Source organism: Clupea harengus, chromosome 10 (genome assembly GCF_900700415.2).
Source record: "Clupea harengus chromosome 10, Ch_v2.0.2, whole genome shotgun sequence".
Taxonomy (NCBI): Eukaryota; Metazoa; Chordata; class Actinopteri; order Clupeiformes; family Clupeidae; genus Clupea; species Clupea harengus.
In genome coordinates, this window is record NC_045161.1 from 15870090 (window position 1) to 15896734 (window position 26645).

At 42.8% G+C, this 26645-nt stretch overlaps 1 protein-coding gene across 2 annotated transcripts in view; it reads right to left on the bottom strand.

The window, feature by feature from the left end:
• The window catches only part of LOC105898310 (TSC22 domain family 2), a 30906-nt gene extending 7407 nt beyond the window's left edge, over positions 1-23499 (bottom strand). Inside the window, exons 1-2 of one of the 2 annotated variants that reach the window (XM_031575564.2) lie at positions 21315-23499; positions 8338-10203 (exon numbers count right to left, since the gene is read on the bottom strand). In XM_031575564.2, the coding sequence (XP_031431424.1) occupies positions 10101-10203; positions 21315-22795 (1584 nt within the window). In that variant the 5' untranslated portion in view covers positions 22796-23499 and the 3' untranslated portion in view covers positions 8338-10100. Of the gene's footprint in view, positions 1-8337; positions 10204-21314 lie in introns of those variants that run through there. The other variant, XM_012825331.3, reaches the window with a different exon arrangement.
• Positions 23500-26645: the final 3146 nt, after the last annotated feature.

Sequence of the window (26645 nt, forward strand, 5' to 3'; positions counted from 1 at the left end):
GCGTCTTTGCGCATGCTCCCTCTCTCCCTGCCAGGTCGTGACCCGGAAGACGAAAGAGGGATAAGTTGTCTCAACTGTTCATACTAATGACACGGTTTTTTATGAATATCCTGCAGACTCTCACAAGCTTATTCTTGTTGATTATGAACAAACATAACAGAAGAGGTCCGAAGATATGAGCACCTTTACAACCCCTCCTTAAACACGTATAAGGACGTTCCACATTGTATTTGCTTAAAACACACAGCAGTACTGTCAAATCAGCTGTCACTCGGCTATTACCTGACCAAGGTTCCATGGCAATGTTCCGAAAGCCCATTTTTCCGACAGCCCGCTGTTCCGAAATTGTGAGTACAGCAACGTGAACCACTATAGCCCACATGCACATCCCAATGAATCACACAATCATAAACATATAAATGCCTTTATTTCACAAGCATTAACTTGAATTCAGAATATTATTATACACACATGCATTTGCATCGCGATGATACAAAAATATTTTTATGATTGCCAACGCATGCATGCTTTGTCAGGTGCTTGACAAGATCTGCGTAATGTCCTGCGACAATCTGCCGGTGATTTCCTTCGCATGAGTGGTAGCCTACCCCATATTCAAAACCAGAGTATAGGCTAAGTTAACAAATATTGCCTAGGAAAAGTTATATGCGTGATAGCCCGGTGAGCGTCTCCGCTCTGCTGTGCAAACGAAATGCTGTGTTTGTTTTGTGCCACTTAAAATATTTCTAAATTTTGCCAGGGGGACTATTTTTCGGAATATTGAGATTTCGGAATATCGGGCTTTCGGAACACTGGGCCGTCTCCCCTGACCAATACCCGTCAAACTCGGTGATACTATTCACAAATAATTTGTCCTTCATTTTATCAAATATGATGAAATTTGGTATTGCACCCGTGAGGCATACGTGAGTTGAGTTTTGTTCGGTTATTTGGCGCTGCCCTCTAAAGACAAGAGACGTGACAGGTGGATCGAGATATTTTCCCGTAAATACCTTTACCTAAATACCTTTATAGACAACATCGATCATACACTCCCATTGCACTCAAACAACCACACTCAAACGAGGAGATATTGTATCAATTAGCCTATTATGTATTGTATTAATTGCACAGAGTTCCAGTGGCGCATGCAGCCGTACACACTGTGCGTACCTTCTGCTACGCGAGAAGAAAAAAAAAATATCATGAACGCATATTTATTACAATGGGGAAACTATAAAATCGGAGTACAGACAACTAATGCCCAGCGTTGACGATGCAGATACAGAGCTGGAAACAGCTAAATGAGTTACAGCCAAAACGCAGTGAACTTTATCAAGCCCTGGAAAGTTCGGCAAATTTCTACCCAAACATTCATTGCGTCCTGAAGGTCTTGTTGACAATGCCCGTTTCCACAGCGTCTGCTGAGCGGTCATTCAGTACAATGAGGCGTCTTAAGACATATCTACGAAAAGACTGACTGGACTTGCTCTCATGAATATTCACACAGATTTGGAAATCGACAGCGAAGAAGTACTAAAACAATTTGATGCAACTGGCAGAAGGGCAATGCGTTTAGGCTGTAACCCATTATTTGCGCGCGTGTGTGAATGTGCGTGCGTTTCCCTCGCCTTTTATCTTTCACCTTTGAATAATGTAACTTAAACACATCGGCCCAGCAGAAACAAACAAACAAACAAACAAACAAACAACCCAAGAGGCAACACGCATTTCTGGACCGATGAACAGACGCGATTCATGCTCAATCAACTGTTGTTGTTATTGGTAGTGGTGAAGAGGTCAAGCGGAAAGGGCTGTATCACCACTAGTTGTAATGAAAACAGCGCCACCTATCATATCGGATATGACATGCTTTCGGCCAATGATTCGATTTATTCACTGCCATGTATATTGGGATAATAGCACTTGCCCCAAAAGATAGCATAGTCCGACTAAGCAAAGATTCGAATTATACCATCATGTAAACACACTGAATGATGGGATGACAGAGGAGGGTTTGGCCAAGCATGTGGGCAGCAGTAGAAGCTGCTGGCCTCAGATGCCCTGCTGCTCTGGAGGCTCGAGTTCTCCTTCCAGCCCTTAAATCAGAGTCATGGGTTGGCAGTCCTTTATCCGCTCCAGGCCGTTGCTGTAAACAGAACTAGAGGTTTCGTAAATACGGACAGAGCGCTAATTCGCTCCCAGCGCTTTGCTCTTGTTGCATAATCTGTGCGGAGCCTTCATGGACAGCTGGGCTGGGGCACAGGTGGGGAGGCCAGGGCAGGAATGGACATCCCGTGGCTGGTCAGATCGCCTGAGGCCAGACAGGGTAGAGCTCCTGAGGGGTGTTTTGATATGAATAGAACACAGGCCTCGTTTCTTTGATAAACAATAGTAGACACACACGCTTGCAAACACCATTTGCTGTTATGCGTGACAGTAGGATGGGGGACTGTGTGTGAGGTTGAGTATGTGGGTAGGGGTGGCACATCACCCTTGCTTGGCTGAAGCAACTTAGAGCTTGGACACATTTTAAATTACTTGAGCACATTATCCAGAAGGAACATTAATGTACAGCTCACAGGGTAATACTAGATTCAAAACATCGCCTGAATGCAATTTGACCATTACATTCCTTACACAGAGATAGCCGAATTTCTAGGAACAGTAATACCGGCGTGAAAGGTTAATTTTATAAAAATAACTATACGACAAGAACATTAGATTGCACAAGGTCCAACTTTGAACACATCCAACCAAGAAGTCTAAATTTAGTTCTACCAAGCTGATGTGTCTTCGGTCTGCTTTCTTTCTCAATGCAGAATGCCTTAATCCTGATAAATGTACTTTCCTACAAGTCCACAAAAACTTTGCTAGTTAAAAAAAGAGGACTGGTTTTAGTGGAGAACACAGCCCCATCTGGTGGAGCACTGGGTCTTTAAAAAGGCCCCTGAGTGCTTCAAGGGCACCGCCAAACTATCCCAGCTGGACAGGCCTTTGTATTTTTAATTGTCTGGTTTTGAGGGGGGAAAAAAACAACATTCGCTGATCTAGTGCTAGCCCAAATGTGTAGCCAAAAATTTGCCATCACTGGTGAAGTAGGTCTATCCACTGAAAACAAATGTATAATAATAATTTGATGTGTTCATGTGATCTCTCTCCTCTTCCGTGTCTTGCCTTCCTCATCCTTGCCTTAATGCTTGCCCAGTAAAAGGTCAAGTTTTTTTTTTTTTGTGAGCCTGCATCAACCCACCCCCCTCCTGTCAAAAAAAAACCAGGGTCTCTTGCATAACCTGTTGGTAATCAAGGGTCAATGTACCCTCTCTGACCTCCCCAATACATTTCTTAGGTACTTACAAGAGGCTTTCTGTATTTAGTGAAGGGGTGATGTGCTGCAGGAGCTGCTATTTAACCCAACTTTCAAAGGTAGTCTGCCCTTTCCGTGGCGCTTCCCATACGGTAGAGCGAAGGTGTTTGCACCATAGCAGAAAGTGGCTGCATGGGGACAACTAGCTTTTCTACTACCAGGCTGGCGTGTGAGAGCCTGACACCTTTTGAAAGGTTACTGAGGTGTGGGCAGTTGGGTGAAATGAAGGAACAGGAAACAGTTTATGGAGTCAGCATCTTAAAAACGGATTCCCCAATTTGGTACCCCAAATAGTAGGGGTGGGAAAAAAAAATCGATTTTTCGATTTCTCTCGATTCTCTCTAGAACGATTCTGTCTCGATTCAGAAAAGTTCATAATCGATTTTTTAATAAAAAAAATAAATAAAAAAAAATTTTAAATTAATTTTTTTTTTTTTTTACACATTCATTTTGTGTTGAAATGCAAGCTGCATCGATTATTGCATTGTTCATTGAAAGTCATAATTGTGACAAGGGAAAGCTTTTTCTCTAATAAAAAATAGAGAAGGTAATTCATCTGTGTAGCAAACTCAGATGTTTTAAAAATCGACATGCATCGATAATCGTTTTATCGGTTTAGAATTGATAATCGATAATCGGTTTAGAATCGATAATCGGTGTAGAATCAATAATCGGTTTAGAATCGAATCGTTGACCACTGAATCGGAATCGAATCGAATCGTGAGGTGCCAAGAGATTCCCACCCCTACCAAATAGTCTTACATCTTACTCCTTTCATTTGCTTTGTAATTACATTCCTTTTAATGATATTACAAATATGACTTCATAACACTAGTTAATAAAAGGCCTATATAAGATACTCAATCAGGAAATCATGTTTGGGAGTTTGAGGACACTGAACCATTTGGTAGAATCATTTCTGAAATGTTCCCTTTTGACCCTGAAAGCGGACATTAATTAAATGCCACGATAAAGGTCCGACATTACTCAGAGTCCGGCTTTTAAACCCCCTCACCAGCTAACCCACACCATACTGCATCCCGCTAGCAATGCCCTGCACATGTACAACTAAAGGCAACCCGCCCCCCACCCCCCCTCGACAGCCAATCACTGAGCCACAAAAACTAGTCTGGAGCAAATTACTGACCCCTCACTAAATGGGGACTTACTCAGGTACATTTAGCAGACACTTAAATCTTTCCCCTACTTTATGACCCATAATCATGAAATCTTTTATTTGGGTGACAGGGTTGTAAAAACCACTGCCTCTGGTCCTCTTTACGGCCAGCGTAAAGAGGACCAGGTTTCTTTTCCTTCCAGTCTCAACAATGGTCTCCCTTCAGCAAGACATCGCTGTAGCCTTCCTGGAATGTTTACAGAGAGGATCAACATGGTCGTATCCAATTAAACTATTAAAAATGAACTCATCCTTGGGTAGATGATGCCAGAAAGAACCACCATCCAGGGAGATCAGGCACATTAGGCCACTGGCCTCATGACACCCGAGTTTTGATGTGGGATGGAGAACCTTTGTTACCCCTTGTGAATGGCATTACCTAACGAGTGACCTTTATAGACCAAACATAAACAAGAATATTTGTTTTTTCAGCTCCCCCCCCTCCCATCTCCTTTTCAGTTATATAATTCACCTCACAAAATCAGGGTATATGCAAATTTCTTCCAACTTGGTTTTGAAAGGAAGCCAGGCAAGTACAGGTTCAAACACAAAAAAAAAAGCCACAAAGTGACTCACAGCCTGTCGGGCATATTGTGAGTTTCGGCATTACAAACACATGGTCAAATGCATAACTGCTTCTGTTCAAATTAAAAGCCAGCTTTTAAAACGTCTTTACAAGGCTAAAGCTGAAAACTCATACCATTAGGATTACTACCGTCACTCTCCCTCAGGGGAGTACAGTGGTGCACAAACAGTAACTCAGCTGCCAGCCAAGAGGGTGTGGGCAAGGTTTGGAAAGCTATTTTTAAAAAAGAAAAGAAAAAGAAGAGCGGAGAAAGGCATTTGCAGATAAGGGGAACTTTGACCTCACAGGGTCCCAGGGCCGAGCCCTGGTGCACGTCTCCTGAGGATCTGAGGGGAGCCACACAGACAGTGTGTTTACATGATGGTATAATTCGAATCTTTGCTTAGTCGGACTATGCTTTCTTTCGAGGGTAGGTGCTATTATCCCAATATACATGGCAGTGAATAAATCGAATCATTGGCCGAAAGCATGTCATATCCGATACGATAGGTGGCGCTGTTTTTATTACAACTAGTGGTGATACAGCCCTTTCCGCTTGACCTCTTCACCACTACCAATAACAACAACAGTTGATTGAGCATGAATCGCGTCTGTTCATCGGTCCAGAAATGCGTGTTGCCTCTTGGGTTGTTTGTTTGTTTGTTTGTTTCTGCCAGGCCGATGTGTTTATAAGTTACATTATTCAAAGGTGACAGATAAAAGGCGAGAGAAACGCATGCACATTCACACACACACACACACGCACGCACGCACGCACGCACGCACGCACGCACGCACGCACGCACGCACGCACGCACGCACGCACGCACGCACGCACGCAAATAATGGGTTACAGCCAAAACGCATTGCCCTTCTGCCAGTTGCATCAAATTGTTTAAGTACTTCTTCGCTGTCGATTTCCAAATCTGTGTGAATATTCATAAGAGCAAGTCCAGTCAGTCTTTTGTCAGCCATCGTACTTCGTAAGATATGTCTTAAGACGCCCCATTGTACTGAATGACCGCTCAGCAGACGCTGTGGAAACGGGCAAATGTGCCGAACTTTCCAGGGCTTGATAAAGCTCACTGCATTTGGGCTGTAGCTCATTTAGCTGTTTCCAGCTCTATATCTGCATCGTCAACGCTGGGCATTAGTTGTCCGTACTCCGATTTTATAGTTTCCCCATCGTAATAAATATGCATTCATGATATTTTTCTATGACCGAGTTTGACAGGTATTGGTCAGGTAATAGTCGAGTGACAGCTGATTTCACAAGCATTAACTTTAAACCAGAATATTATAACGTGCCGGCATAGTCGCCCCGTAATGCCGTGCAGCGGGCGCATACTGTTATACTTTATGTTATGCATGACGTTCCCTAGGCTATATGTTCCTTACCGTTCTAATTACATGTCGTTGTTCTGTGTTGGGACAGAGCTTATACAGGTGGGTGACGGTAGCACAGTCTGTTCGTGGGCATAAAGCCCGTGCCATTGTGACAGTGTGTTGTGTTTAATAAAAAGCCATAACAAATATACCACGCTTCCGTGATTTGTTACAATATAATGGTCTTGCTTCTATAATGTATAAACACGTAGGTTACAGGGTGGGTGTGGCAGAGAGAGAGAGGGAGAGCGATGATGCACACGGATATATCAGATTTAGCGACCGGAGCAAAGTTATGTTGCTGTAACGTTGAACTCTTTGCAATCAATAAATACAGTACTTAATAGGCTAATTGATACAATATCTCCTCGTTTGAGTGTGGTTGTTTGAGTGCAATGGGAGTGTATGATCGTTATTGTCTAAAAAGCAGTGTTTCTCAAACTTTTTCAGACCAAGGACCACTTAGCCAATAAAAAAAAATTCGCGGACCATTTAACTAAATATTCCCGGAACAACATGCCTCCTACCCAAGACCTGGCGCCAGACAATTGTTAGCGCACACATGATTTTCGCGGGCTCTCCTTTTGTACGTACCAGTAGGCTAGTTATAGATATGACAATGCGCAAGGCAAAGCATCTGGAACCCTGCTCCATGCGTGACTTGGTTATGTTACAAACTATAGTTCGCTCACAGCCTCATACTCCCATCACACACTCAGACAGACATCACAAAACACAACGATGCGCATACTGACCGCAGTATTTCACTACCAACAGTAGGCTAGCCCACTGGCATTAATACAGCCATCCTAGTAGTCAACTTTTCATAATTAAAAGCTGTCATTATCCAACGTCACACAACACAGAATATAGCCTAGTTATCATCTTGCTGTCTCAGCGGGAGAAAAACACAGTGTTTTGAATGCAACTCCGCGGCGAGATAATGCCCTATGAGGCTGAACCACTTTCTCCTTGTCTATGTTAGAGGCTTTCTCATTTAATTTTCTTTTCATAGTTCCTGTCTTAAGCCACCAATCCATGACCTTGTTAATAGATTAGACAACTCTTTATTAGATTAGGCTACTACTGGCTGTGTTCTCTTCGTTCTGAGTTGTATGTTAGAAATGTCGCAATAATTTACTTGTGGCCGTCGCGGACCACACTTCATCATATTTTCTGATTTGACAGTACTGCTGTGTGTTTTAAGCAAATCAAATGTGGACTGTTTACAAGCGGGCACCTGCTATCGTTGATTATACAGTAAATACGTTGTGAAATGAAACAAAAACACATCACAGTTAAAGATGTATTAGTATTGATTGATTCACATCGATATGAATGGATGACATGACTAACAAGTGGTGGGAAATTAATATGAAAGTATTTGTTCGGTGAATTAGCGCGCTCTTTCCAAACAGTCGCAGTCAACGTTTTTGTCAACACTGGCACCACATAAGTATCGTAATTTGAACGTCCTTATACGTTTTTAAGGAGGGGTTGTAAAGGAACTCATATCTTCGGACCTCTTCTGTTATGTTTGTTCATAGTCAACAAGAATAAGCTTGTGAGACAGTCTGCAGGATATTCATAAATAAACGTGTCATTAGTATGAACAGTTGAGACAACGTATCGTCTCTTTCGTCTTCCGGGTCACGACCTGGCAGGGAGGGAGGGAGGATGGCGGCGGGATCTCAAGCATGCGCAAAGACGCAAAGTCCAGTTCCTTATCCAATTCACCGTTACATGCCGCAATAGTCGAACTATCAACTGGATCGGATCGAGTTATCCAGGGGTGTTAGTCCGACTATGTGCGGTCCGACTACGATCCGACTAAGGTGCTTACATGAAACGGATAATGTGATTTCAGTCCGACTAAGGCAGTTATTCGAATCCATGTAACCACGGTCATTGAAAAGTGTCTTGGATTAGAAAGGTGAAGGGGCAGGGTATGGGGGTGACATCAGGACTCTGTTTAAAAAGTATTTAGGATTTAACAGAGAAGGTCTACCACTCTGGATGTCTGGATCTGAATTTTCACACATCCATGATTTCATTTTTTGGCATGTTGGGCTTGCATTTACAATTGCAATAGTGCACTATACATACTCGTGCTCATGTGCAAGTCTATGGTGTTACATGCATCACGGACTCAGTAGCCATTTTATTACACAGAGAGCTTGAAAGACAGGCAGTTAAAGTATTTTGTTTACCTTTGAGGGTTGGATGTTTGCACAATCCTGAAGTAGCTGAGGTCTACCATTTTAATGTGCAAGTTCAGAGCTCTTAAACTTCCATCTGCCACATTGACTGTGTTGACTGTGTTGACATTGATTCTTACCAAAGACTATAACTGACTCATATCTATGTTTCTATAACATTTTGTTTTTAGCCAAATGTCAACAACCAGACACGTACCATTTTGTAATATACTTGTAACATATATTTATATACTTGTAATATATTTGTAAACCAAAAGCATTACTGGCATAATGGATTATACGGTGCTTATAACTTTCAAGGAAGTTTGTTTTAAAATAAAAGACAACTCGATATGAATAGCCTACCCCCAGTAAGAGGTTGAAATACCTGTTCCTTTTATTGAAAATAGTTGTTTTTGTTTGTTGTTTTCTGTCAAAATTGTTCTCTGATAACTGATAGTTCAGTATTTATGTAGTATTAAAATAAATTAAACCACCAAAACCCAAGACGGAAGTCATAGTAGCTCTCCAAAATAAAACGGAAAGCTTTAGTAAAATATCACACACACAATTCATAAATGTGTGTATGGCAAGCTACTCATCCAATACTAACAAGATCAAACAAGTAAGCCATTCGGAAAGGCTTTCATCTCATCCCACAGATTCATAAAGAGGCAGTAAATCATAACTTCCCAAACAATCACACCACATCAGAGCCAACAAAAACACACTTCTGTACATGCACCCATTCCATTAGTCAAGCCACTGTATGCACCACAATGTGAGTCACATCACACCATCAAAGATGACACAGAATGGTAATTAAAAATAACAACTTGTGTTGTAATTATAGGGCAGATGAAAAGATGGGCTGTACGGTACATGGACATTTCAATCAGTGTTGTTAACTTTGTTAGGAATCAGAATCCTTTAGTAGACCAGTGGTTCGAGTCTCCTCAACCAAATTAAAAGAAAATGGCAGATGTCTTTCCATATTTAACCTTCATTTTTGTTACTCTGTACCCAACTGAAGTCTTTAGTGAAACAGGACTCAGGAGATGGGGATGGAGGGGCCAGTTAAGGTGAACCACCTCGCAGCTCATAAAACTGGGTCCCGACTTGGGTCTTCACAGAGCTTACAAAAACGATGCAAGGTTTCTCAGGTTTCTTCCACAATTTCATATGTCGGATTTGCTATTTACGGACCTCAACTTTGGCATCAGCCCACAGAACTTATACTGGTCCAGGCTGGCAGCAGGAAACCTGAGCGCCTGTGTCTTATGATCAGCAGATTACCGCATCCAAAGTGTCAACAACCTTGAGAAAACCCTGCTACTGCCTATGTGAGAGAGAACCATGATGGCATGCTTCACACAGACCCATTCCCATGGGACTTAACATCAATATTCAAAAAGGCAAAACACAGACAGAGCCATACCTATCACCCAAAGGCTTAGCCTCCCGCAACTTGTTAGTTGGGAAGGCTTGGAAGAAAGCCGTAGATGGATTCCTGTTTGACAGTGGGGAATCAGACATGAGGAAAGAATTACCAAAACAGAAAGGAAGTCAGGAGAAAAATGTCAGAAGAAAAACAAAATTACAAAGAAGGAAAAAAAAAAACATAGACTGGATAGGACACATGCAGAAAGTGTGCACCAAGGCATTATAAGCCAGGTCTGGGGTAAAACATATTTTAGCAGAAGACTCTTTTATTCACCAAAAAGGTTAGTCAGATCTAGGATTTTCTAAATACCTGCAACCTTTATGAGTATCATAATTAATAATAATGAATTAATAATCTCATTTTGGGTTGAAGTATTCATAATAAAAAGTGGATTATGTTGTAAAATTGGCAAGGCTGTAACTATCCTGTCATCTTAAAGGGCCTATATAAACTTGTCAAAAAAAGTTTGGAAATGTGTGTTTGGTTGATTATTTCTCTGTTTTTACAATTCTAATTGGCATTGTATTTTATATCGTTGGAACGCCTGTTTATTGACCTTTACAATGATGTCCAACTTGTAAGGATCATGCATTTGTTGGATGAGCAGCCCAGCTGATTATGTGGGTAGTGCCCAAGTCAAATTTGCCAAAATGTTTCAGGTTTAATGAAAAAAAGTTAAGTGACAGTTATGACAGTGCCACAGGCTACTACTACCTCAATTTTACGATTTTGTTTAGTTTCACAGCACGTTGTATCATTTTAGTGCATGTGCATTTTTGCTGCAGGTGTACTAAAGTCACATGTTCAAAAATGGTCTGCAACTGCTTCCATGCCACATTTACTACAAACACTTCAAGTGACAAAACATGTAGCATTTCTGGGGACCAAATAATTTAAGAAATTCAGAAAACTGACATCTCATTATAAAGAACTTCAGACTAGATGCAGTTCTCGTTCACATAGAGGGACATTAGAGAAAATGTTTAAGAGAAGGCCAGCTCCTAAAAGGGTCAATAGAGAAACTATTCCTAAAACAGTTAGCGGAGGGCCAAGTGCCTATGTTTCAGCTACAGAGAACATGTTCTTCAAAGTTGAGACACTTCAGGCCTCTATAAATGAAACCATCAACAGTGCAGCTTCTCTTGAAATGGTTGACAAACAGACAGCTTATTGGTTAGCAGAGCAACAGCTTCGCTCAATACCTCCTCAAGCAGTAGTGTCTGAATCAGAGAACAGTGTACGCTTCTGTAACAGGTAGGCTAACAAAACCCCATATGAAATGGCTAAGAGACGGGCCCAGAGGGACCATCTGGCATCATCTTCCTCCAGCAGAGGGCCCTGATGCTGGCAGAGTATGGCTGACCCACAGGTGGGTATGGGTGGTTGAAGCACAGGTGAGGAGTTGGAGGGGACTAGGTCAGGTCTGTCCTTTCATGTGTGGAGTGATTGAGAACTATGAAATTATGAAAGTTAAAAGGTTCCACCTATTATCACATACTGTTCAAGGATCAAGGGGGAAAGGAATAATACATTGCAGGAAGAATGTACATTAGAGTGAATATGACGGTGAGAAAGGGATACAGGCTGATGCAGTGAGCAGGTCAAGAAAAACTAGTATTCAGGTCATTGCTGCCTTTTGAAAAAGCAGGAGAGTGATCAGACAAGGGCATGGTGGGCTAGCCTAGAGGGGAAGAGGCAAGAGGAACACAGGGGGCATGCAGAGAAAGACTGGGCCATCCATTCAGTCCAAGACCGATAGTCAGCTCAGCGCCTTTCTTTGAGGAGTAACTGTGAAGTGGGCCAACGTGAATGTTGAGTTTAACCTACCAAAAACGAAATTCTCTACATATTTTCTTGACCAAGGTGTTAGCAAGATAAACGAGTAGAACGGATATTCATCATCTGGTCTGCTCAGTCATCTGGTCTGCTCAGAATATGAGAAAATGAGGAGTAACTGAGAAGTAGGCCAACGTGAATGTTGAGTTTAACCTACCCCAAACTAATTCTCTACATATTTTCTTGACCAAGGTGTTAGCAAGATAAATGAGGAGCAGGACGGATATCCATTATCTGGTTGTCATCAACAGAATATGAGACTAACATAGATTGAGGGACATATGCACATACAAGGAATCCCTTTATTAAACAATGATATATTAAGAAGCGAAAGCCCAGGATGAAATGTAATGCCGATTTAGCAATAAAATGCCTTAACACACATACAATAGACAGAGGAAAAGGTTTTCCAATTTCATACAGTACAAGTTTACAATACAATAACTTTGAAGCTCAACAGATTAGTGTCCCCCAACATATTTCACCACTGCGTGACTGTCTACAAATGTTGTCTTGCTAGTCATTAGTCATCCATGACCCCACTGAAAACACGTGCTTTGAATTTTTACATGCGGAGGTGTGCGATGCCTACAAGGCAGACAGTAATTTATGACCGAGCGATGACCCAAATACCTGTGATCTGTGGAGCAAAACAAAACACAGGCAAATTCCTTGCAAGTGCTGATTTGTTGGTCACGTTAATTGACTCCAGACTGTACCCAGGTAAGGCCCGACCTGAGAATCATTCCTTGCTTCAGAAGTGCAAAGACTGTTGGGGCATTAACATAGGCAATGACTCCTGTTCACGTGAGATTCTAACAGCACGTGTGCCTTAAGGGTGAGTAAGGATAGAGAAGAACAGAGAGGGGCAAAGAGGGGAAGGGATAATAGAGAAAGATGGATCCTTCAGAAGAGAGAATGATGGAAGAGTAGAGAGAAGAATTCTGATTCACCCCATCATGAAACTAAAGTGCATGACAATAAAAGTGACATTTTCTTAAGATTGAGTCGTGGGATGATGAGGCATGAACAGGCTGAACTGCAAAGACTGACAACCTAGGCTAAACGTCTTAAAATGAGTTACAAGGGGTTAAGATGAAGTATAGCGAAGAGAAGATGAACAGACAGTGTGAGAGGAAGACATTGTACACTAAGAGGGCTAAGAGAAAAGGAACGACAGAGAGGTGAATATGGATGACGAGCAAGGGGTAAGAAAAAAAGAAAAAAAAAAGGAAAACACAGAAGTGGGCTTGGGGGACAGTAAGTAAGATATTTAGAGTTGGCCTGGGGACAGGGACGTGACAGGGGATTAGAGAGGAACAGGTTTTGTAAATATAGAAGCCCCATTCCACAAGGACTCTTTAGAAAGCAGGGGCAGAGGGAAGTGAAAGAACTGGAGCCGAACTGTTCTAAGATTAAATCCCCTGCACAAAAAGAGACTTTTGGCTGCCCTTTCATTTGCCCAACTACATTACATAACATGCCCTCCTGTTAGCCTTTTAGCTTGTTTTCATGGCAGGAGTGTATGTAGGGTGCCCATGAAATCACTAAGCAGGATGAAATGAAAGTATCAACTACTTAAGAGGAAAAAAAAAAGGAAATGCCCTCAATTGACAAGTACAGTGTTGCAAAGTGCTGTGAAAGTGAGAAGACAACCTACAGCAGTGAGGCTTAGGGAGGGCGTACAAAAACAGAATTAGCTATTTAAGGGATTTATGGGGAGTAAGCAGGCTGCATGCGATGCGGTCTTCAAGGAACCACAGCTCAAGTTTAAACTTTTTCACCTTTTTAAGGCATGGTTAAGGACAAAGATCAAGGCACCATTACAGAAGGATGGTGCAGGACACTAGGGCTAGTTAGCCCAAAGGGACATGCTACAGCTCATAATGATGGAAAACCAGCAGTAATTTTGCAGCCCAATGTTATGGTCATCCTTCAGGCTCGAGGGTTGGCATTTAGTCTCTGGATAAGACATGCCAAGGGCCAAAAACTTTATGGACTAAAGGACACAGGCTTAATAGGGGACACTTTAATAAGTATTATGGGTGCAGGACAGTGTGATTATGGTCTGGGTTAAGTCTCCCTCCCAGGTGCACAACTAACCAGTCCTGTGGAAGTGGAGTGCTTAAGATCATGAGTGTCAATGTTGCAACCTTACTCATCCGAAGATGGGGCATTAGGCCATCATCACAAACAGAATCATCCTCTTCCTCCTCAGTCATATGATATCACAGCGGTTGGATGGGCACAAACACCTGGTGCTAAATGAACCGTGACTAACCAGCATGTGGTTACTGTAAAGGCCAAACACGGATTCAGAGATACTCACAATACTCAGGACAATGCTCAAAGAAGTCACTCAAGATGAAACCTGCCATGGCAACACTTAGTTACTCAGAAGTCGAACCTAACCTTGTTCCTCTTCATTTACAGACCAATTCTCAAGTTCAACCACTACACTGGGAAAACAAGCTGTGAAACAGCCGTCTTGCTATTCAAATGGGAGCTCATAATCGACATAACCTGCGAAATGAAGTTGAGAAGCAAGGGTCACACTAGGTACCAAACCATCCCTGTTCCTTTTCAAAGGTTTGCTATACAACACAAAATATCAAGACCTTTTAAAAACACAACACAACTTGATCAACGCACAAAGGAACAGAGTGAAACTTTGCATGCAAGTGTAAAGAAAAATATATCTCAGTGATGACTCATGAGTACCGGGTCATGCTACTTCAAGCTTTGCCATTCAACCAGAGGTGCCAAATATTTGGGGTCAATCACAAGCCATGTCCATTTGAGCTCACCAAATACTTTTGCACATGACAAACTGAGTGGGGAGCATGGTATTCAAAATGGATTTCTATACCACCGGAACTGTTTGGAAAATTCTTTCAAGAGGGTGTATTGGGTGGGTTAACCATTTTGATACCATGGAACAATTCAAAGCCGTCTGAGGTTCAGATTAGGTTTATGGACTTGTGTTAAAACTTCCCTGTTATCCTTGCGCATAGGCTAATCCTAAAAGCGGGTTCTCAAATGCTCAAAAAAGGGAATTTCCTTTCCAAACCCCCACACCCAAACCCATTTGGGGTACCTCTAGCTGAAAGCCTGCGATGGACAGACAATGACTTCAGTCCCCTATTCTGTTAGTGATCAGACCGCAGGATCAAGGCATCAAGCAATGCAGCTGTCATTGGACCAATCATTGGCCGACAAGAGATTACTTAATGTTACATAAGACCAACCAAGAATTGACTCTGTTCCACATATGTTATGGGAAACATCATCATCATCTGTTGGTGCCAGCCACCATTGGTCCCTTAGGGCTCACAGTTCCAGGCATAAACTGCCACAGAAATGAAAAACCTGACTGATAAAAGGTAAACAAGTCATACTTCAAAGTCATGATTTATTTCAGCCTGTAGTAAATACTTTTGATGATACTTTTTTTTACGGTTTTCCCATCGGCAAGTAGCTGGGAGGAGAGTGATGAGTCAACACATGCAAATCATATAAATTACATTTAACCACCATTGTTTCAGAATGGTTTGTTTGACATGGACCTCATCGGACACTGAATTTGACAAATGCTATTCTACATTTTAAGCCACCAAGTAGAGCTAACAGTCAATGGAGATGGACCAGTTGAACTGCTGAGTACATTTCAAGCCTCAGTGAAAAAGTTTGAGTAGACGAGTTTGTCACTCCATATAGTTTAACACTGCCTTGTAAGTGCAGTCTACAATTCCCTTGTCTTTAGTCATCATAGGAGAGACCCATTCAACATAACGACACAACAGACTTCCCATAAAGATAGCATCTGCCTGTCACATTAGAAATCAGTGAATTAAACTCTGTGTCTTGCCCAATCTCAAAACTTTATGACTCACTTCCTTTTCCTGGCACAGCACGAGGGGGAACAGAAAGTGCAATCTGCTGACAGGCGGAAATATAGAGACTCAAGGGCCTAGTGACTTCCCTTCAGTGATAAATATGGTGAAGCATGTGGAGCACTTTCATTTGCAGAGAGCAAAGGTGAAATGCACAGCGGGCGGAAATGGGACATATTGAAGATGTAGGTGAAATGTCTTCTCTCATGTACCTGTAAGATCATATTCTCTGCCTTATTTGGGTAAAGATTTGAACGTCATCCTTCAGTGAGGAAACTATATTAGTCATAGAAGAGTCTGAAACTACACATTGCATCAGTGAGAGTAAAAACAAACAATTTCCATTTCAAAAGCCAGGGTATTCGGCTGAAACAATAGTCAGTCATCATACTTGAACTGACCCCCCAATACAGATGAAATCTTTGTCGCTGTGCTCGGCAAAACAGCTTTTCATGCGAAACGGTTGTGCCACAGTATTCCAAAAGAAAAGGCTTTAGAAAGCGAGAGAGCGGCAGAAACTCGGCGAGGCTGGTAAGTCCTCGGTGAGTCAGAATAAACAGCCAACCGTGCTTTTCACACATCCTCATTGCCAACTGTTAGTCATTTCACTTCAGAGAGGGGGCCTCTACATGTTACTTGCTAAGTTCTTCTGAGTTCAGTCATAGAGGAATCAGAAACGTGTACATCATGTAATTTATCAAGGTTAGAAGTTAAATTTCATCATGGTGTTTGGACACAGAAACGCTGGATGCATCCGCTATATGGTTGAGTTACTTTGATTTCATACATTAATGTTGAACACATTAATTCATAAGTATATACAGTACAACCTTAACTGTTCAGAGCTGATTATATTGGAACTGTAATAAATCAGACCAGATTGGATAGGCTATCTGTTGATCATAATGGGTATAGTTTGCTTGTTTTATTCAACTCTTACCCTGGCGGCTGTCACCACAAGCCTACATCTCTCCCCTCTGCCCTTGTCAGAGGGGCAACAAAAACACGATAACAAGGAAGGTTATCTTAGACAAGAGAACTAAAAAATGGGGCAAAACAGGCTTTGCATACAGTACCCCACCCAAGACTTTGTTAAAGGAGGAGGGGAACAGACTCTTAACCTCTTAGATAAGCACCAGGGCAGCTATATTCTTCGAAGAAATGCTTGTGACATACTTTTGCACTGACTCAATACTGTGTGGCTTCATGTAAACCAGGTTACATGAGGAGCTCAAAGAGGCTTTGTTGGGTTGCGTGTTTGTTTGCTAGGCTAGTTGCAAACCCTTTTAAATGTCAGATACTCAAGAGCGGAAATTTCTCCAAATGCCCTGATTTTACAGGAAAGGCCACAATTATGCCTTTGCCTGTACTTAAGTGTTCAAGGACACATCTAATATCTCAAAAATTAAGGAAATCAATGTTTCATTGGACAGCTTTGTAGTAACATCACAGACGAAAGCAAGGCCAGTGGTAATGGAGACAGACATTTCCTAATATCACATAAGGAAGGTGGAGGGGCAGACGGGTGTGTGGGGGGGCACTAATTGAGGCCTAGAGATTAACCCCCCTGGCGATATGGAGTGGACCAGCAGACAGAGGGCTGGGGTCTTTGTGAATGGAGTGTTGGGTACGAGTGCCTGCCATTGGACCAGAAGATCACTGACAATCAGTCATTCAGAGAGCCCCTGGAATGCAGCTTTGGAGGTCTGGGGAGGTCAGCTATCTCTGGAAAATGAGTTACTCCCTTGTCTCGTTCCCAAAGCGCCCTGGCAACTGCACTCTCTCTCTGGCTGAGTGTGCTGCCAGAGCCAAAAGGGGGCTGTAAGCTGTGCGAGTGAGCGATAGTGTTAAGAGTGTAGATTTCTTACATTGCCTATCCTGTGTAGCAGGAAAGGAACAAACCCTTACTCCCCTTCACACAGAATCCCACCCCCCCCAACCTGTAGGCCTACTTTTAAACAAGCATGCCCATCATGCCTTTCCATTGTACTGCCACAGCAGAATGGCATTTTACAAGCAGTTTTCAGTACAACTCCGTATTATCACTCATCCACATAAACGGCTAGTTTCCCTAACCACTGACCCTGTGGTCAGGAAAACAAACACTTACCTCCTACTACCAACCTGGGGGGGGGGGGGGGAGAGGGAAAAATAAATAAAACAGAAGCAGCATTCTACACTTTCTACACTCTGACAGACCTTTAAAAAGCCACAAAAGAAAAACAAGTACAAATGCAATTAAGCTTTAGTGCTGCCAATAGGACCATTTTGTCAAAAATAATAAACTGGTCAAAATGTATGAAAGGTGATGGGTGTAGCTATCCACGGGTTGTTGAATCAGAACACATCCACACTTTACCTAAATTACCAAAACCACATGCAATACTGTCACTCTTAAAAACAAATGAACAAATATTGCATACGACAAAGAACAACATTAGTAGGTGGACCTGCATGCAGACTAATCAAGACCTCTTCAGTTTGGGCAGTGACCTGTGAGTGGTTGTTTTTATGCACGCTCACTTTTGTCCCATACAGTTCTGAAACAAAATATTTTTTGTTGAAATAATGCTCTTACATTTGGGGGGGAAACAAAAACAAAAAGAGAGAACAGTGGTTCAGTCATTATACACCAAGTTCAGAAGCTGACATCACTCGCCAGGACTCCAGCTGACTGGATAACATCTCCCCACACTAACATCAAGGGCTCCTTCAACACCCTCACCTTAAGCCTACCTGACAGACAATGTACAGGTAATTCCTCGAATGTTCTTCCGGGAACAGAATGTACACATTCCTCTTCCTCATAACTGTCCGCCTACCAAACGCCACCAAAGGAAGGGAAAGACACATTGTTGCAGCACTCGGCAGGAGATGAGAGAAGCAAGCTTACCACCATGGGGGACAACTTCACAATGACAACTGATTTGATCAGCAAGAGAAGACGAACCACTAATGCTCACTGAAGGACCCAAAATCATCAGGGAATGTGCCCCTCTTAGATTCAGTTAGAAAGTTAGAGATCGTTTACACTGACCATGCCCCCCTCCACCCTGGTCTTCTCATTTCTTGTTCTTATAATTATTATAGTTATCCACTATACAGATTGATCAGAGACCATGAGCTATCAGAAACATCATCCCCACGACCACACAGAAGGTTGTGTGTTTCTCCACCGTGTGCCAATGAGTGAAAGCAAAGCCCTGGAGATGGTTGTTTTCACTCTAAACACTGACCTCTTCAGATAAAATGAGGGGCCAGTTAAGTCAACCATTTAGTGGCTATATGTCAGGGCATGATAATGGCAAACTGCCTTGATCCTATAACAACCACAGGCTTAGTCAGATAGCTAACTGCCGCCCCCCCCCCACCCCAAACATACACATACATGCGCACACACATATATCACTCTCAAATTAAGAAGGTGGGTCAAACTCAACAAATAACATGTGCAAACAGAGAAAAGCAAATAATGTTCCCAGATTTTAAATTGAATAAAAGAGAAAGAGAATCCATCCGAGAGGCCGTTTCAGTCAAAGGCAGCCATTCTTCTCTCCGAGGCAGAATAACCCAGAGGGCTGGCAGAGTCTGGTTTGTTTATCAGAGGAGACTCGACTGAGCCCCGGTGCTAACCACTCCATGCTGAAGAACTGAGCCCTCTCTTAATTCCATCATCCTCTACTACTCGCATTTTCTGCCCACTTTGTCCCTCTACCACTTTCTCTCCCCTTTCTTCCTCTCCCTTTCCCGTTCTGTGTTCTCCTAATTACTCAAACACCCCCCCAACCCCAACCCCCTTGACACCCATCTTTTGTTCTTACTTGTCATGCTGCCTAGACTAATTCATGCCAAAACCAAATAACAAGCTTGGCAAACATTTGGAAGCCGTGTTTGGTGCAATCTGTCTTTCATAATAGTGAGCATCGTGAGTCTCCCATCTCTGGTTGCAGCAGAGGAGGGGGTAGAGTGTTGAAAGGGTAGAAGGGGGCATGGAGGCTTTCCATGTTACTGACCTGGCGCTAGGGACCACAGAAGACCAAAAACAAGCCACCAAATACTCCTCCTTTACAAACATTAAATGAGGACAACTGCCTTCTGACACTATGGAAGTTGTGTGTGTGAGGAAAAGAGTGTGTCCATTCATAAGACATCAAACCGAGTGTGAGCCTCTTTAGTGGAGCTCTATGGACATAACACAGACTTTAAACACACACACACGATTTTGGAAACTATCAATCTGTTTTGGGCAAGTCCCATATTTCAACACAGTCATCTGTTAGTCAGCACAGGGACAGATCGTAGGGTGTGACTAGGCAGCCAGGCTGGTGACACGCTGTTCTGTGGGGGCGGCCACTGAGATCACGTCACTCAACCACATGTGTGACTGATTAGGACACGGGCACGAACTGTTCCACAGGGGTCTACATTACACACAAACACACACACACACAAACACACACATAGCACAGATGTACACAACCCTGAAACAACCCATTTCCATCAAGTCAACAACCTCTGGTACAAGAGGAATATGCCTGAATAAACAATGATTGGAGGGTTCTGAAGTTGCAGGAGAACAATTAAGTCAGACCTCACATAACCCCCCCACACCCCAACACGTACACACATACATGCGCTCAACATCCTCTACCCAGACCGTCTCCCCGAGGCCTTCTCCATTCCAATCCCACACACTGACCAAGAAAAACACTCTGACAGCATGCATGAATGTAGTTGAGACTCAAGGAATGGACTGTGAAAGATGCATAAACAAAAACAGTAATCCAAATGGCCAGACTTCTTATTCAGTTCTAGCATGCCTACTCTACCCAAAACAAGCATTCCACACCACTATCACACACATACGTTCCTTGCTACATGTTAATACGGCAAAACACGTCAAGATAAAAGCTGCCTCTCACTGTCAAGTTCATACAAAATGCTTTGATCCGACAGGCATGAGAGGGGCACACACACTGAAATCCAGCATTGTGAAACTGGGGTGACTAATCATCATAATCATGTAAGCCTGTCTCATGACTGTGAGCCTGACATTGCTTGGCAGGCCTGGGGCCACCACCCATCCTGTAAAGTTTACTTAATGACTAAATCTAGAGTGGCTTTCCAGGTTCGCTGTCAGTGACAAACAACCTCACAGAAGCTCTGACTGGGGAAGGCTCTCACTGTAAAATCAATTCAGATGTGGAGGTGTGGCCTGGTAACCTTATAATTTCGGGCCTTATTTCCTCCTCTCCTTAAGTGATACCTCATCCTCCCACTTCTACTTACATCACTGTTGACAGAGCAGAAGTGCACAGTTTCACAAATCAACACAAGCCCACCCTCTGTGCCAAAGCAGAGTGAGCAAAAAGACACACACACACTCACACAGGGAAACACAACAAAGATAATCAGACATCATTCCCACAGTTTCATTATCCGTCTTACCTGTCCTCATCCCCATCAAAGGGAATGGGGATTCCAAACAAACTGTTGACAGCTCGTCCTCCTAGCATCAGGCTCTCTGGAATGACTGACTTGCCAGCGTCTTTTCCCAGCATGCCGGAAGGCTGAGGTAGGGCATCGGACTTCCTGCGGGTCTCATCACTCTGTTGGCTCTGGATCGACACCCCACCAGCCAGGGCCTGACTTGGCATGTTCTGGGGGGCACTGGGGTTGCCAGATAGGATGCCAGGGATCACTGCTGTAGGGGCTGCCTGTCCACCCTGAAGCAGGCCGCAAACCCCTGCAGCCCCTCCACCACCTGCTGATTGCTGAAGCTGAGCTGATGCTGGCTGTCCACTGGAAAGAGACCCTCCTGCAGGTCCTGTCGCATCTCCCATATGGGTCACTAGCCCCAGCATATGGACAGGGACACCACCTGGAGTCATGACTGGGGAGGGACCCTGGCTCAGGGGGGCTCCCACAGGGAGCGAGGCCACAGGAAGAGTGTGTGTCATGGTGGAAGTGCCTGGAGGCTGGGGTGCCACAGTCGGCTGATGCTGTTGCTGTCTGTAGTCCAGCTGGGTGGGAGGCATCACTGATGGGAGGTTATGGCTGGGGGGGTGCTGCTGCTGCTGGGGGGAGTAAGGAGACTGTTGTGGCTGAGTAGAAGGGGCCATGCCAGGGGAAGTGGCAAGACCATTATGTCCAGGGGCAGTGAGGCTTTGAGAAGCCCCTCCGAAAGTCTGATGCGAGATCCCATAACTCTGTGCCTGCATCTCACCCTGGGGTGCAGACACATAGCCGCTCTCCGATACAGGTTCTGAATGGGTTGCCACTGAACCACCTGTGTCCCTGTCGACACTGTGATCTAGGGTGAACACATGCTTACTGCTATCCATAGTCCTACTGGCTGAATAACTTTCATTATCTTTGTCATAGAACTCTGTGCACATCCATCTGCCCCGTTTGAAAGGCTCTCCTGTACCATGATCAAGTTTAATGACCCTGAAACGTGAACTGCAACTAGTTGTTGTTGAACTAGAGGCAGCAGGGGGGACCTGTGGAGTAGTGTATGACTGACTGGCAACCGCTGTTGTTGACTGCTGGGTGGACGCCGCGTTCCCTCCTACAACATGCGCGTTGGTATGAACAGCGCCAATGTTTCGATAAGCAACCCCACCGTTAGGTGGACCTGACACTGCCGCTATATGCACATCCTGAAGTATATGACACTTCAAGGCAGAGGTCGCTTCTGTCTCTGAGACGTTGTTAAGAGTTTCCTCTGATGAACTAATATCACACACCTCCGGGTCGTAGTCGGCCCTGGACACGTCAAAGATTTCCGATGACACGTCTTCGGTCCTTGATTCGTCTGGGTCGTCCAGACTCTCGGTGTCGTCAGTGATGCTGCTAGCCGCCACCTGAGCCTGTGTCACACTTGTAATCTGAAAACAGCTTTTCTTCTTTGCCGGCATTTTCGACATTTTGAACACTACTGTGTGCTCCACTCTCCGCTAGTAAGAAGAAAGTGTGTCGAGGTTTGAGTCTTAACTCAGTAACACAATGTCGAGATATGTCAAATAGCTAGCTGGTTAGCTTAGCTAGCAAACTCAGTAACAAGTTCACAGTTGGTAACTGATAGAGTGACGATTGCACGTCATCTTCATGGCTCTCCACTCCTGTTGCATTTCACTGACTAAAAAGAAATGCTCGAAAGTTGAAAAACGGCGTCCCCGTTATCCACCCTGATACCAACCTCACCAATATCACAGACTCAGTGCAAGCGGTCTGTAAGAGTCGGCCTGTTCCGTAAAGTCGCTAACGTTGGTGTCCCGGCTCCGGAGTTGCCAGAAGGCCGCTGTCGCAGATACAGCTAACGAGCTGCCAGCGATACTACGGTCTGAGGCGGGCCCGTTCGTCACCACAATCCTCTTCAAAAGCACTTTCCTACCTGGGAACTAGAATGTAAGACATCATGGGGAAAAGTCCGTGTTCATCCTAGTCTCTTGACGAGAAAATGCCAACTTAAGATGCCGATATCTACCGGAAAGGAAGTCAATTTAGCCTCCCCGTAGCACAGCCCGTCCCATCTACAGGCTGCTGTTGCTGAATTTCACAAGCTAACGGCGTTCCTCTTCCTCTCACTCGACAAGATGGCTAGAAAAACGCAAAGCACCTTGGGAGCGGGCCATACGTAGTAGGCTAATGAAGAATACGAAATCATACGCCGCATAGTAGTGCGTTAAAATTACCGCCCCATAAAGTGAGAGCATAAACTAGAATTAAGTGAAACAAGCAAATAGAATCATACAAAAACATGAAATCTCGTGTAATTTAACCCTGTAAAGACTGACACCCCCAGTGTTAGCCAGAGTGTTTATTGCACCTTTTGACAAAGCACCCCCCCCCCCCCCCTCAAAACGAAATAGGTATATTTTATGAATTAGTTATATTTATATAGCCTAAATTATGTTGTGTCTGGTATCATATTTGATACATCGGGCCTTTGTGGAAATGTATTGATCACCACCATTTTTTTTTTTTAAGTATTGTTCACTGCATCTGGAACATTTTGGAATATTTTATGGGAGTTGGTTCTTTTAGTTATTAATTTATTTAAATAGGAACATTTTTACAACCTTTAACTTTGCCATGTCGTTTTTGATTTATACAGCAAGACATATAAGAACTGAAAAATACTTAAAATAATGATACTTAAAAATATGTAATGGTTAAGCCATGTTTCATTGTTCTGTGAAGACACAATAAATAGCACATAAAGTAATGTGCAGTTACTTACCTTTCCCACATTTTGACCCTACCAATCTTTTGACTTAATAAACCAAGGTTATTTACTGAAAATGAAGGAACTTCGTGATTGTGTTGGCTGAACAGTAAAAGGGTGTGAAGCAGTCACACTATATGACCACCTGTGCACACACAGGACGGGGGAATATATTATCATAAATAAAAAAATACCTCCAAGTAGCAATCATCAGACTCCAAGCGCAATGTTCAAACTGCTCCTAGTAGTGAAAGATTGAATGCTTTTGTAAATGTTTTGTAAGGATTTAAAGTCAAAATGGATTTTGAAGGTAGACCAAACCATGTCAGAGGAACACAGGAAAACATGGTGTAACTTGTTGTAGTGACATCATATAGATGATTTGTTTGAAATTGAGTAAATTATAGAATGTTAATTATTTTTAATTATACAAAATTCCATTAAGATTGGCCATTCACATGTACAAGCATGTATTAGCTGCTGAATTTTGATTGGCCATAGGTCACCCTTTTATTGAGCAAGCCAAGTGGATTTTTAGCAGATAATAGTAAATGTTAACTAGTAGCTTAAGCCGTTCTTGTGATATTGAAAAATGTGAGTTGCAGCGCCCCCTATGGACAAACAAAATACGAAATTGGGCGTGCATCCAAAAATTGTGGTAGCAATAACAGAAATAACAGTAAAAATACAAATAACAGTAATGACATTTATAACACTATTTAGGAGCTAGCATTTGGTTGTAGTTATTTGCATCAGTGCGCCATCTGTTCAAAAGATGGAAGCCAAGACAAAGTCAAGTTTTTTTCTTTTTTCTTATGTCTTATTTGAAGCTAATTTCAAGTTATTAAGGGGAAAGGCCGGTGTTATTGATTTATTAGCCAACCATTATTTTTTAGCTCTTACTCACCTGAATAGCTTTGGTTTGAACAGGTTTTTTCTATGCCTATTTTGTTTGCGATGCAGATGTGGGGCTTTGCCCTACATGTATGAAACAATTTATCCAGCAAAATAGGGCTCATATACTAAGAATCGGAATTAGGAGTTGAAGGGTAACCATAGGAGAAGCGCCTCATGGACTGGGGAGGCCTCATGAAAAAGGCGGGACTGAACTTGTGGGTGATTGTGGGTGTTAATAGGGTTCTGTTTTTTTTTCATTTAACCTAGGTTCAAGGGTTTGTTCATATTTGGGTGTGATGTTATTTTTTAAATGTTATTGCTGTGTTTTTCAGGGTATTTTTCTTTCCTTACATTCGGGTGGTCGCAAAGTGTCACGACTATAGTGGGGCATGGTGGCTGTGATTATACAAGGGAACAGGAATATTATACTACTTTCGTGGAACATAAATGGGACACAGAATGCCGCTAAGTTGAAAAACTGGACAGGCAGACAGACAGGCATTTTTATGAGACTCGTATGAAAAACATGAAACTTCCATGTTTTTCAAAGCTTGTTTGATGCAAGAAAAGCAATTCTGGTGCACAAGAAATGTACTCCTGTTTTGCATAACGATGAGGGTTGTCTGCATTGAAGCCATAATTAACAGAAGGAGGACCAACCTATGTAATATGCCCTTAATGAGGATGATGCAGGCTTCTTGGGACCTTCAAGAATGGGTGTACAATACTCGATGGGGACTTCAATCAGTCCCCAGACCCTGTATTGAATCAATCTACCATTGAAGTTAATGAACAACACTGATAGCAAATAAATTGATTAGGAAGCTACATAAGCAAGCTACCAATTACTTTACAGTGGAAGTTAAACTACAGCAAAGCTACCCTTGAGAGGGATCTGGTTAACTAAAGCTGAGGGATCTGGTTAACTAAAGCTACTTAGAAGAAGCAGTTCAAACTACTTTGTAAAAAAATGATCAAATAGACAATGTATATGTGGCATAAAAGTATAATAGAAAAAGGTGATATGCCAGCAAAGAATGTCACTCAATTGAGGGCCTACTAGTTCACAGGTCATACATATACTAAACATTTAAAATGTTGTATACAATGTCCATCAGTCAGACACCTACCTTCCAGAAGCTAGAGTCCAGGTGGGGATATTGCACCAAGCAGGATTGCTCAGTTACCCAGATCAATTAAATATTTTTTTTACCATGTGTCAATAAATAGCAATAATCAATTTCGCACAAGCACTTCACAAAGGTCAAGTGTATGCAGGTGGCTGCCTGATGAATGCATTGCCTGGACATGCCTTCACAGTGGTCAGGATGACAGAAAAGGGGGGAGGTGATGGTCAAATGGGGTCAAATCATAGTAGAGGAGCAATAGTAAAACAAAAATAAAAGATAATTCCTTTCCTTTTATGGTCCAAATTTTTTAGTAGTTTCAGTAGTTAATTTCACACAAATGGCAAAAAGGTAATTTATCTACTTGAATCACTATGCAAATATGAATGTAGTTGAACTACCAGCAAGCTACTGGTGGATGCATTCCTAACGCTAGGCGAAATTAATGAGATTCTCCCTAGAGAAGTTTTTAGAAAATATATCTTGGTCCACATCGAAGTTGAATGGCTTGAGATAAACTTCTCA